At 45.3% G+C, this 12,519-nt stretch overlaps 1 protein-coding gene across 1 annotated transcript in view; it reads left to right on the forward strand.

Moving 5' to 3' along the window:
- The first annotated feature begins 686 nt into the window (after window positions 1–686).
- Window positions 687–12,519, forward strand: part of LOC144598190 (di-N-acetylchitobiase-like) — a 40,443-nt gene continuing 28,610 nt past the window's right edge. Inside the window, exons 1-5 of the mRNA XM_078408081.1 lie at window positions 687–1,003; window positions 1,663–1,943; window positions 3,726–3,943; window positions 5,730–5,868; window positions 11,402–11,610. Coding sequence (XP_078264207.1) covers window positions 687–1,003; window positions 1,663–1,943; window positions 3,726–3,943; window positions 5,730–5,868; window positions 11,402–11,610 — 1,164 coding nt within the window. The remainder of the gene's footprint in view (window positions 1,004–1,662; window positions 1,944–3,725; window positions 3,944–5,729; window positions 5,869–11,401; window positions 11,611–12,519) is intronic.

Genomic DNA, 12,519 nt, shown 5'->3' on the forward strand with positions numbered 1-12,519 from the left:
CTTCACTGCCTGCTGTGCCTGCATGCTTCCTTTCAGTGACTGATGCACTAAGACACCCAGATCACGTTGTACGTCCCCTTTTCCTAACTTGACACCATTCAAATAATAATCTGCCTTCCTATTCTTACCACCAAAGTGGATAACCTCACACTTATCCACATTAAACTGCATCTGCCATGCATCCGCCCACTCACACAACCTGTCCAAGATCCGAGGAAGAACACGTCGACAACCTCGAACAAGTTCTCCGCAGGCTCCAAGATGCAGGCCTACGACTGAAACGAGAAAAATGCGCCTTTCTCGTCAATGAAGTCCAATACCTGGGCCATAAGGTGAGCGCTGAAGGGCTGCAGCCAGTGGATGAACGAGTCAAAGCCATCCATGAGCTGGCTGAACTGAAGAACGTCAGAGAACTGAAGGCGTTCCTTGGGATGCTGAACTATTACGGCAAATTTCTGCCTAATCTCTCAACCATGCTCGAACCGCTTCATCAACTGCTGCGCAAAACGGCTAGATGGCACCGGGGACCAGCTCAGCGGAAGGCGTTCGCACAAGCTAAGCAAAGCGTGAAATCGTCCAAAGTTCTGCCGCACTACGACAGCAACAAGCCGCTCGTTCTCTCCTGCGACGCCAGCCCTTACGGAGTAGGGGCAGTGCTGTCACACGTTATGTAAGAGGGCACGGAAATGCCAATAGGCTACGCTTCACGCAGTCTGAATAACGGCGAACGAAACTACTCAAAGCTGGATAAGGAGGGTCTAGCCATAGTCTTCGGCGTTAAGAAGTTCCACACATACTTATATGGACGACGATTCGTAATCAACACCAACCACAAGCTGCTTCTTGGGTTGTTCTGTAACGACAAGGCCATTCGGCTAATGGCTTCGCCACGAGTGATTCGCTGGTCGCTAACACTGGCAGCGTACGATTACAACATCATGTACAACCGGGGCCAGCCAACGCTAACTCAGACGCTCTTAGCCGACTCCCACGAAGAGCGGCGGTATCGCAAGCGCCAATACCAGGAGAAATCGTCCTTCCGATGAGCGAGTTGGAGAAATCGCCCATCACTCCGTCGCGTGTTCGCACCATGACACAGAGGGATCCGATTCTGTCCCGTGTTAGCGAATACATCATGAGCGGGTGGCCAGACAAACCACCAAATGATGATTTCAAGCCCTACTTCAATCGCAAAGTGGAGCTGAGCGTTCACGAGGGTTGTCTTCTCTGGGGTAGTCGTGTTGTACTACCACCCCAATGTCGCTCACAAATGATCGAGGAAGTGCATGATGCCCATTCGGGTATTGAGAAGATGAAAGCGATTGCTAGAAGTTGTGTGTGGTGGCCTGGAATCGATAAGGACTTAGAGCACAAAGTCCGAGCATGTTCAGAATGCCAAATGCATCAGCGGGATCCACCCAAAGCACCATTGCATTCATGGGAGCATCCTCGTCAACCGTGGTCGCAAGTTCATGTCGATTATGCCGGCCCGGTGCAGGGAAAGATGTTGCTTGTTCTCATCGACGCATATTCAAAATGGATTGAAGTGCATATCACACATGAATCAACCAGTGACGTCACTATCGACAAGCTTCGCTTCGTGTTCGCGACACATGGCCTTCCGCATACACTGGTTTCTGACAACGGCCAATGTTTCGCTAGTGAAAAGTTTGCAAAGTTCATGAAAGCGAATGGCATTCGTCATGTCAAATGTGTGCCATACCATCCAGTAACCAATGGTCTCGCAGAGCGTGCCGTGCAGACGGTGAAGGCAGCGCTCTGCAAGATGTTGGGACCGTTACAAACGCATGTCGCTCGATTCCTCATCTCGTATCCTTCAACGCCGCAAACTTCTACAACGCAAACGCCGGCTGAAATGCTGATGAAAAGGAAAATTCGCACGCGTTTCAGCATTGCTGTGCCAGATGAAAGAGCGACCATTGGTGACAAACAATTCTCGCAAAAGTTGCTCCACGATTCGCGCCCAGCTCGAGAATTTGAGGAAGGAGAGAGCGTGCTAGTGCACAACTACGCGAGAGGGTACCAGGACGCATTGCAAAGAAGCTAGGTTCTGTCTCGTACCAGGTCGAGGTTCACGTCAACCGTGTAGAAACCTGGAAACGTCACGCAGACCAGATTCTGAATCGTGAAATCGACTCTCCCACAACCAACGAAATGGGAGATTCGATAGATTTTAACATGGGTACGCCCACAGTGCGCGATGAAGATGTCAACGAAAGAAGCGTTGCACAGGAAAACATCAACGAAAGCAAACACGATGACACCGTCGAGGACGTGACATCAGAGCGCAACGAAGAAAACTATTTGGGCGTAAGCAGTACCCTAAGAGAAATGAAAAGCGACCGGATTACTACGGATTCTGAAAACGGACGATTTGGACAACGGACTTGACTATACGGACTCGGTTATATGGACAATGTAAACGGCATGAAAATTTGGTTAGTGTTAATGGAAACGATTGTAGCATGAATACTCTCTCGGCATTACATTGAAGATGATACTCGCATTCAAAAAAAGAATTGGATATGTAAACTTTGATTTGGATTTAATTGGATACAAAAATGATGCATATATTTGGACTTACCCCCAACCAGGTGATCATCCCTTTCTTGTTCTTCAGCTCCACCCATATAGCCCCACTAGACAAACCATCCATAATGTCACCTCTGACTACTGCTGTGACGTCCTCCTTTTACCCTCTCCCCTGTCTCTCCTGAAGCAATTGTAGCTTGGAACATTGAGCTGCAAGTCCTGGCCCTCTCTTAACCTCAGTGAAGAGGAAACAAAGAAAAGGGGACCAAGGGTTAATATTGTCCAAGCTGGAGGGAAGAGAGAACTTTCTCTACAAAGTTACATTTGATAGTATGAATCTTGCATCAGCATTTCACAGCTGCTACATATAGAGCGAGAGAGTGAGAGAGAGAGAGAGAGAGAGAGAGAGAGAGAGACCTGGGCAGCGTTGTTGACAATCACTCACAGACAACTACAGAGATCCTTGCAGTGACTGGCAGACCATGTCTCAGGCTGAAAGGATGCACCGAGGTGAGGTTGTGATGTTGATGTTGACCTGTCTTTCGCTGTTTCCCTCCGGCCTCACCCAGGTCAGACCCCGTGGCTGCCATTGTGATGACCCGTCCCTCTGCCAACCTCTTGCCCGGAGCAGTAAGTTCGGAGTTGAGGTGAGTGTTCCAGTTGCTGAATGAAAGAGTTGCTTTGCCTGACATATACTCAGCACTAACACTTAGAACGTCAAGCACTTTGGCCCGCATTTATCTTCTTTATCTCTTCTCCATTCTTTGCTGCCACCTACAATAGTCATGGAGCTGTACAGCATGGAAATACGCCCTTCGGCCCACCCTGTCCACGCCAACCAAGTTGCCATACTGGGCTAGTCCTATTTGCCTGCATTTTGCCATCATCCTCTAAGCCCTTCTTATCTCTATTTGTCCAAATGCCTTTTACAAATCTCAGTTGTATCCACTTCTAAGATTTCAAGATTTCAAGATTAATTTATTGTCACGTTCCAATTTAGGTACAGTGAAATTTGAGTTACCATACAGCCATACTAAGTGAAAAGCAACAAGACACACAGCCACATAAAATAAAATTTAACATAAACAACCACCACAATGGACTCCACATTCCTCACTGTGATGGAAGATAATAAAGTTCAATCAACTTCCTCTTTGTTTATCCGCGGTCAGAGCTGTTCAACCATCCGCAGTCAGGGTCCACGATTGAGCCCCCACTGCTAACTGTCCGAAGCCCCCATGTCGGGTTCATCGAAACTTCTTGCGTCGAGATGATCGAAACTCCAGCGTTGGGATGGATTAAAACACTCTCCACAGCATGGAGCTCCCGAGACGGCCTCTTCTTACTAGAGACCGCGGGCTTCACGGTGTCAAAGTCCACAGGGCTCGCGGTTAGAGCTCTCCAGTCGATCCTCGGCAAAGGCATATGGTTCATTGTCTGAGGTAAAAAAAATAGTAAATGGTCCCAAGTGTGTAAGATAGTGTTCGTGTGCGTTGATCACTGATTGCAGCTGACTCCATGGGCCGAAGGGGTTGTTTCCGCGCTGTATCGCTAAAGTCTAAAGTGTAAAGCTTGTCCCAGATATGGACTACCCTGAGTGAAACGTTGCCCTCTTGAGGTCCCTCTTAAATCTCTCCCCCTCACTCTATGCCTGTGCCTTTTTTTTTCAGAATCCTCTACCCTGAGGAAAAGACTGTAAGTGCTCACTTTAACCATGCCCCTCATGATCTTGTACATCACAGTAGAGTCACTCCTCAGCCTCCTACCTGGAAATAGGAACGTCTCAGCCAGTCCAATCTCTCCCTGTAACTCAAGCCCGCAAGCCCGAGTATTAACGAAGTTTCCTGACAATGCAGGAGTCCAAACCAAAAGGTTAACAATCTCTGTCCCTTCCACAGATTCTGCCCAGAGTCTGGCATAAGAGTCCTTGTTGTCTAGGTGTCCCAGAGATGAGTTTAAGGCCAATGAGATGGAGTCTGCTGTGGACTTGTGATGGTAAGCAGACTGCAGTGGATGACATCTGGCTCGGAGACTGGACTGAATGTGCACCATCACCAGTCTCTTGAAGCACGTCATTATGGTGGATGTTTGAGCCACTGGATGGTAGTCTCTAAGGCAAGCTACCATCCTTTTATTTGGCACTGGGATGATCTTCTTGAAGCAGGTGAGGACCTCAGCATGAATCTGTGACAGGTTAAAGGTGTCTGTGAATACCTCTGCCATTGGCCAATTCACTGGATGTTTTCAAGAGAGAGTTAGATTTAGCACTAAGGGCCAAAGGAATCAAGGGATATGGGGAGAAGGCAGGAACGGGGTACTGATTTTAGATGATCAGCCATGATCATATAGATTTTTTTAGATTTAGAGATACAGCGCGGAAACAGGCCCTTCGGCCCACCGAGTCCGCACCGCCCAGCGATCCCCTCTCATTAACACTATCCTACACACACTAGGGACAATTTTTACATTTACCCAGTCAATTAACCTACATACCTGTACGTCTTTGGAGTGTGGGAGGAAACCGAAGATCTCGGAGAAAACCCACGCAGGTCACGGGGAGAATGTACAAACTCCGTACAGACGGCGCCCGTAGTCAGGATCGAACCTGAGTCTCCGGCGCTGCATTCGCTGTAAGGTAGCAACTCTACCGCTGCGCCACCGTGCCGCTTATTGCATTTTTTTTCTCCAAAACATCCAATTTTTTAAGAAGGAACTCAAACTGTGAAGCATTGATCTAGAAATGTCAAAACAACAGATCCAAAATATTTCAACTTCACCTAATGCCAACATCTACTGCAAGTGAACTGTTTAACTGGACTGAACTGGACTGGACTGAACAACTCCACCAAACTCAAAGGTTGGCAAGGCAGCTTCGATATAAACACACCAGCCTCAGAACAGAACAGAACAGGTATTGAATACCGGTGCTGGCTCGAAGGGCCGAATGGCCTATTCCTGCACCTATTTTTCTATGTTTCTATATTTCTACCCACCTCTGTTCAAAGTGGTTGTAGAATGCATGGAGTCCATTGGGGAGGAACCCATTGTTGCCAGTGAGTCTGCCTGCCTATGTTTCCTTATCTCTGTCCTCGGGAACAATTACATTCGATTATAAAGTGTTCTGTTTTTCGAACAGTACGTTTATTTTGATTGTTGTGGCTTTACTATTATTGCAGGTTATAATTGCTGACAATGGAGGGGAAGAGTGGAAACATTACGACTGGTCGAAGGTGACAGCTATCATATTCTCCGGAACTGTTGCCCCTGAACTCGTGTGTCATGCCCACGCACATAAGGCTCGAGTTATCCTGCATGGTAAATGATTCAGCTGCCGGAGAAGAGAATGTTCTTCTGAACTCTGATGCAAGCCAGTCATTGCAGACTAATTATAGGAACATACTGTGTGTGTGTCACGGTGTGCTGCTCCAGCATTAAATCAATAGTTTCAACAATACAAAGGAACAGGCCCTTCGGCCCACTGAGTTCAGGCCGACCATCGATCATCAGTACACTTTGTTCTATCTCCTAGTTTAGTTTAGTTGATTGTCACGTGCACCAAGATACAGTGGAAAGTGCTTTTTGTTGCGTACTATCCAGTCAGATTGTTGCAAAAAGGCTATACATAATTACAGTCAAGTTATCCACGGTGTACAGATGCAGGATAAAGGGAATGACGTTTAGTGCAAGATAATGTCCAGTAAAGTCTAATTAAAGATAGTGTGAAGGTTTCCAATGAGGTAGATGGGAGGTCAGGACCGTCGACTAATCTGTGAGAGGGCGGTTAAGTTGCCTGATCACAGCTGGGAAGTAAGGACTAAGTAAAGGAATACATGTTTGTGTGCGTGTGTATGTGAGTTTGTGTGTATGTGTGTGTGAGCGTGTGAATACATGTGTGTTTGAGTGCTTATGTATGCATGTATATGAGTGTGTGTGTGTGCGCGCGTGTGAATGCACGTGTGTGTGAATGCACGTGTGTGTGTGTGAGTGTGTGTGCGCATGTGAGAGTGTGTGTGTGTATGCGCGTATGTGTGAGTGTTTGTATGAGTGTGTGTGTATGCGTATGGGTGTATGAGTGTGTGTGTATGAGTGTATGCGCATGTGAGTGTGTGTATGTGAGCGTATGTGTATGCGCATGAGTGTGTGTGTGCGCATGTGTATGTGCGTGTGTGTGTGTGTGTATGAGTGTGTGTGCGCATGTGAGTGTGTGTATGCACGTATGTATGCATGTGAGTGAGTGTATGAGTGTGTGCGCATGTGAGTGAGTATGCACATGTTTATGCGTGTGATAGTGTGTGTGTATGTGTTTGCGCGTGAGTGTGTGTGCATATGTGCGTGCATGTGAGTGAGAATGTGTGTATGCATGTGTGCGTGCATGTGAGTGTATGCGTGTATGCGCATGTGAGTGAGCATGTTTGTGTGTGTTTATGCACATGTGTATGCGTGTGAGTGTGTGCGTGTGTATGTGGGTAAGTATGTGTGTGTATGCGTGTGAATGTGTGCGAGTGAGGATGTGTGTGTATGCGCTTGTGTATGCGTGTGAATGAATGTGTGTGTGTATGCACGTGTGTGTGTGTATGCACGTGTGTGTGTGTATGTGCGTGTGTGCATGAATGTGTATGTTTGTGAGTGAGTGTGTATGCACATGTGTATGCGTGTGAGTGTGTATGTGCATGTAAATTTCCCCAGTGTGGGCCGAAGAAAGGAATATATTGTATTGTGTACGCATGTGAGTGTGTGTGTATGCGCGTGTGTATGTGCGCATGTGAGTGTGTGTATGCACATGTGTTTGCATGTGTGAGTTGTAAATCTGTGCAATTCTCTGCCTCAGAAGGCAGTGGAGGCCAATTCTCTGAATTCATTCAAGAGAGAGCTAGATAGAGCTCTTAAGGATAGCGGAGTCAGGGGGTATGGGGAGAAGGCAGGAACGGGGTACTGATTGAGAAGGATCAGCCATGATCACATTGAATGGTGGTGCTGGCTCGAAGGGCCAAATGGCCTCCTCCTGCACCTATTGTTTATTGTCTATTTTAAATCATTCACCCCTTACCTTAAACCTATGTGCTGTGATTTTTGATTCTCCTACTTGGTGTAAATCACTCTGCATTTTATCCTATTTATTCCTCTCATATCTCTCTGTAAGATCACCCTTCAACTTCCTGTGCTCTAAGCAATAAAGTCCTAGCCTGCTCAACCCCTCCAGTGCTGGCAACATCCTCATAAATCTTCTCTGCACCCTTTCCATCTGAACAACATAATATTTGATGATATATAATCTTGAAAATGAACAAGTCTCAGAGAAGAGTTGTTAAGTTGGAAAGAGCGCAGAGAAGGTTTACGTTGACAGGACTTGAGGGCCTGAGCTATAGGGAGGGGTTTGGCAGCGTAGGACTTTATTCCTAGCAGTGCAAGAGGACGAGGGGTGATCTTATAGAGTCATATAAGACCATGGAAGGTATAGATATGGTGAACAGTCACAGTATTTTTTCAAAGAGCTTAGTGTTAAGGCGAGAGGGGAAAGATTTAAAACTGAGGGGAAACCATTTTACTTAGAGGGTGGTGAGTATGTGGAATGAGCTGCCAGAGGAGGGAAGTTGAGGCAGGTACTATAACGACATTTAAAAGATATTTAGACAGGTTTTTGATTCTATTTTCTATTGTCTATTGTATATGGAAAGGAAAGGTTTACAGGGATACGGGCCAAATGCAGGCAGATGGGACTAGTGTTGGCAAGTTGAGCCGAAGGGCCTGTTTACGTGCTGCATTGCTCTATGACGCTCTATGAGAAGGTTCCAAAGACATCTGGGCAGGTTCATGGAAAGCAATGGGATTTTGGGCCAAACGCTGGCAAATGGGAGCAGCCCAGAAAGACACATCGATTGGCATGGATGAGGGTGGAAGGGCCTGTTTCTGTACGATATAACTCCATGACTCCACCTATTCCTGCCTTAAATGGATGACTCCTTGCTTTGGAATCTGGTCCCGGGTCCAGGATTCACATGGGAATGCTCAAAGTAGAGGATTCCAAAACTAGAGGGCATAGTCTTAAGGTGAGAGGAGAGATATTTAAGAGGCAGCTCAAGAGCAACTGTTTTGCGTGCTCTGCGCAGCTCCTTTAAACATTGCCTCTCTGACGTTACAGCTATGCTCCCTCAACATTGACATTTCCACCCTGGGAGAAAAGGTTGTGACTGTCCATCCCAATCATGTTTGTTAGCTACATGGCCTCTGTCATATACTTTATCTTGCACTAAACGTGATTCCCTTTATCATGAATCTGTGCACTCTGGGTGGCTTGATTGTAATTATTTTCTTTAGTGTAGTTATTAGTTTAGAGATGCAGTGCAGATCCCTCCCTCCCTCCCTCCCTCCCTCCCTCCCTCCCTCCCTCCCTCCCTCCCTCCCTCCCTCCCGATATAATACAGAACAATACAGGTATAATTGAATTTATAATGTAGGTATCATTGGGTACTATGAGTTGTAACATGCATGTGCTTTTAAATAAAAATAAATAAATAAATAAAACTTTTTTTAGACCCATCTCGACCCGAAATGTCACCTATTCCTTTTCTCCAGAGATGCTATATGACCTGCTGTTACTTGAGCTTTTTTTGTATCTTCAGTTTAAACCAGCATCTGCAGTTCCTTCCCTACACATCTCATGTTTTAGCTCCTGTTTTAATCTCTCTATCCCTCTCTTCAATGGAATTCACTTAATCTGAAACTGAAACATTTCTACTTTAAAGTCCTGGCAATGTTTAATTACAGTTTGAACTTACCTGCATCAGAACTATTGTCATATGATGGGATTTGATCCTTTACAAATTCATTCTTTTGCATTGGAGGGAGAACTCCCCCATTGATATTCTAGACTTAAGATGACTGCTCCATGGGATGTTTCCTCACTATTATTATCTTTGGAAGACAGAAGCACTTACTGGGAATGTGAAAGGCAATGAGGTCGGATGTAAGGGGAACATAGGTAATTGATGGCAAGACCCTTAACATCATTCATGTCAGGGGGATCTTGGAGCCCAAGTGCATTAGCTCGCTGAGAGTGTCAGCACAAGTAGATAGAGTGCTAAAGAGTGCTTGCCTTCAGTGGTTGGGACATAAAAGTATAAGAGTCTGAAAGTCATGATGCAGTTCCCTAAGACTTTGGCTAAGCCGAGCATTTGGAGTATTGTGTGTAGTCCTGGTTGTCCAATTACAGGATGTGGAGGCTTTAGATAGGGTGCAAAAAAGGATGATCAGAATGTTGCTTGGATTAAGGGACATTGTCTATAAGGAGAAATTAGACAAACAGATTGTTTTTTTTCTGGGACTTCAGAGGCTAAGGGAAGACCTGTTGGAAATAAATAAAATCAATGATTTGGATGCGAACATACAGGGCAAGATTAGCAAGTTTGCCGATGATACAAAAGTTAGTGGTTTTGCAGATAGTGAAGATGGTTGTGAAAGATTGCAGCAGGATCTGTATCGATTGGCCAGGTGGGCGGAGGAATGGTTGATGGAATTTAATACAGAGAACTGTGAGGTGTTGCATTTTGGGAAGTCGAACAAGGGCAGGTCCTACACAGTAAATGGTAGGCCTCTGGGGAGTGTTGTAGAGCAGAGGGACCTAGGAGTACAGGTGCATGGTTCCTTGAAGGTTGAGTTGCAGGTAGAGAAGGCGGTCTTAAAAAAGCTTTTGGCACTTTGGCCTTCATCAGTCAAATTATTGAGTATAGAAGTTAGGAGGTCATGTTGCAGTTGTATAAGACATTGGTGAGACTGCATTTAGAATATTGTGTTCAGTTCTGGGCACCATGTTATAGGAAAGATATTGTCAAGCTTGAAAGGATTCAGAAAATATTTACGAAGATGTTGCCAGGACTAGAGGGTCTGAGCTATAGGGAGAGGTTGAGTAGGCTGGGTCTCTATTCCATGGAGCGCAGGAGGATGAGGGGAGATAGAGGTATACAAAATCATGAGAGGAATAGATCAGGTAGATGCACAGAGTCTCTTGCCAAGAGTAGGGAAATCGAGGACCAGAGGGCAGAGGTTTAAAGTGAAGAGGTAAAGATTTCATAGGAATCTGAGGGGTAACTTTTTCACACAAAGGGTGGTGGGTGTATGGAACAAGCTGCCAGAGGGGGTAGTTGAGGCTGGGGCTATCCCATCGTTTACGAAACAGTTAGACAGGTACATGGTTAGGACAGGTTTGGAGGGATATGGACCAAGCACAGGTAGGTGGGACTCGTGTAGCTGGGACATGTTGGCTGGTGTGGGCGTTGGGTCGAAAGGCCTGTTTCCACACTGTATCTATGACTGTATGACTCTATGAGAGGCATAGATAATAGGGTAGACACAGAACTTTTTATCCCAGGGTGGAAATGTCAAAGACAAAAGCTTTCCACTGTATCACGCCACACTTGGCAAAAATAAATTAAACTAAAACTATTCTAGAGAGCATAGCTTTAAGTTCAGAGGGGGAAAGTTTAAAGGAGATGTGCGGGACAAGTTTTTTTACATAAAGGGTGGTGGGTGTCTGGAATGTGCTGCCAAGGGTGGTGGTGAAAGCAGATACAATAGCAGTGTTTGAGAGTCTATTGGATTGGCACGTGGATATGGAGGGAAGTGGATCATGTGCAGGCAGATGAGATTAGTTTATCTTGGCATTAGGTTCAGCACAGACATTGTGGTACAAGGGACCTGTTCCTGTGCTGTACTCTTCCATGATCCTTGTAGATGAAAAATCTATCCAGATTACCCAACTGTCCAAAAGTCTTGGACTGTTTTAGTATTTGGCACAAGAATGTTTTGTGTATACATTTATCTAAATTAAGCCCTTCTTACTTCCTTCTGACAGAGATATTATCATCAAAACATGTTATCAAAGTTAATGATCAACAAAGGTTGATCACTGACCAGGTGCGCTTCGTGCAACAGAGATTCTTGGATGGATTAGCTTTGTCGTTCGATGAAATCGTTGCAAAAGGATCAGTGGTGTATTTGAAAATGCCTATATTCATATCCAATATTGTGGAGTATTTTCAAGCAAACATACCTGGGTCCCAGGTGAGAAAGCTAAAGTTATAAGATCATAAGGCACATCGAATCTGGTCCACCATTCAATAACGGCTGATCTATCTTTTCCTCTCAACCCCATTCACCTGCCTTCTCCCCATAACCCCTGACACCCGTACTGAACCTGTCAATTCCTGTTTTAAGAATACCCAATAACGTTTCCACTGTGTCCGTGGCAATGAATTCCACAGATTCACCACCCTCTGGTTAAAGAGATTTGTCCTCATCTATAGTGCCCTCCATAATGTTTGGGACAAAGACCCATCATCTATTTATTTCCCTCTGTATTCCACAATTTAAGATTTGTAATAGAAAAAAATCACATGTGGTTAAAGTGCACATTGTCAGATTTTAATAAAGGCCATTTTTATACATTTTGGTTTCACCATGTAGAAATTACAGCAGTGTTGATACATAGTCCCCCCATTACAGGGCACCATAATGTTTGGGACACAGCAATGTCATGAAAATGAAAGTAGTCATGTTTAGTATTTTGTTGCATATTCTTTGCATGCGATGACTGCTTGAAGTCTGTGATTCATGGACATCTCCAGTTGCTGGGTTGGGTGTTTTCTCTGGTGAAGATCTCAGGCCTGTATTGCAGCCATCTTTAGCTGATGCTTGTTTTGGGGGCTAGTCCCCTTCAGATTTCTCTTCAGCATATAAAAGGCATGCTCAATTGGGTTCAGATCGGGTGATTGACTTGGCCATTCAAGAAATTACCATTTTTTTAGCTTTGAAAAACTCCTTTGTTGCCTAAGCAGTATGTTTGGAATCATTGTCTTGTAGAATGAACCGCTGGCCAATGAGTTTTGAGGTATTCATTTGAACTTGAGCAGATAGGATGTGTCTATACACTTCAGAATTCATTATGCTACTACCATCAGCAGTTGTATCATC

This window comes from Rhinoraja longicauda, chromosome 11, assembly GCF_053455715.1.
Source record: "Rhinoraja longicauda isolate Sanriku21f chromosome 11, sRhiLon1.1, whole genome shotgun sequence".
NCBI classification, from domain to species: Eukaryota; Metazoa; Chordata; class Chondrichthyes; order Rajiformes; family Arhynchobatidae; genus Rhinoraja; species Rhinoraja longicauda.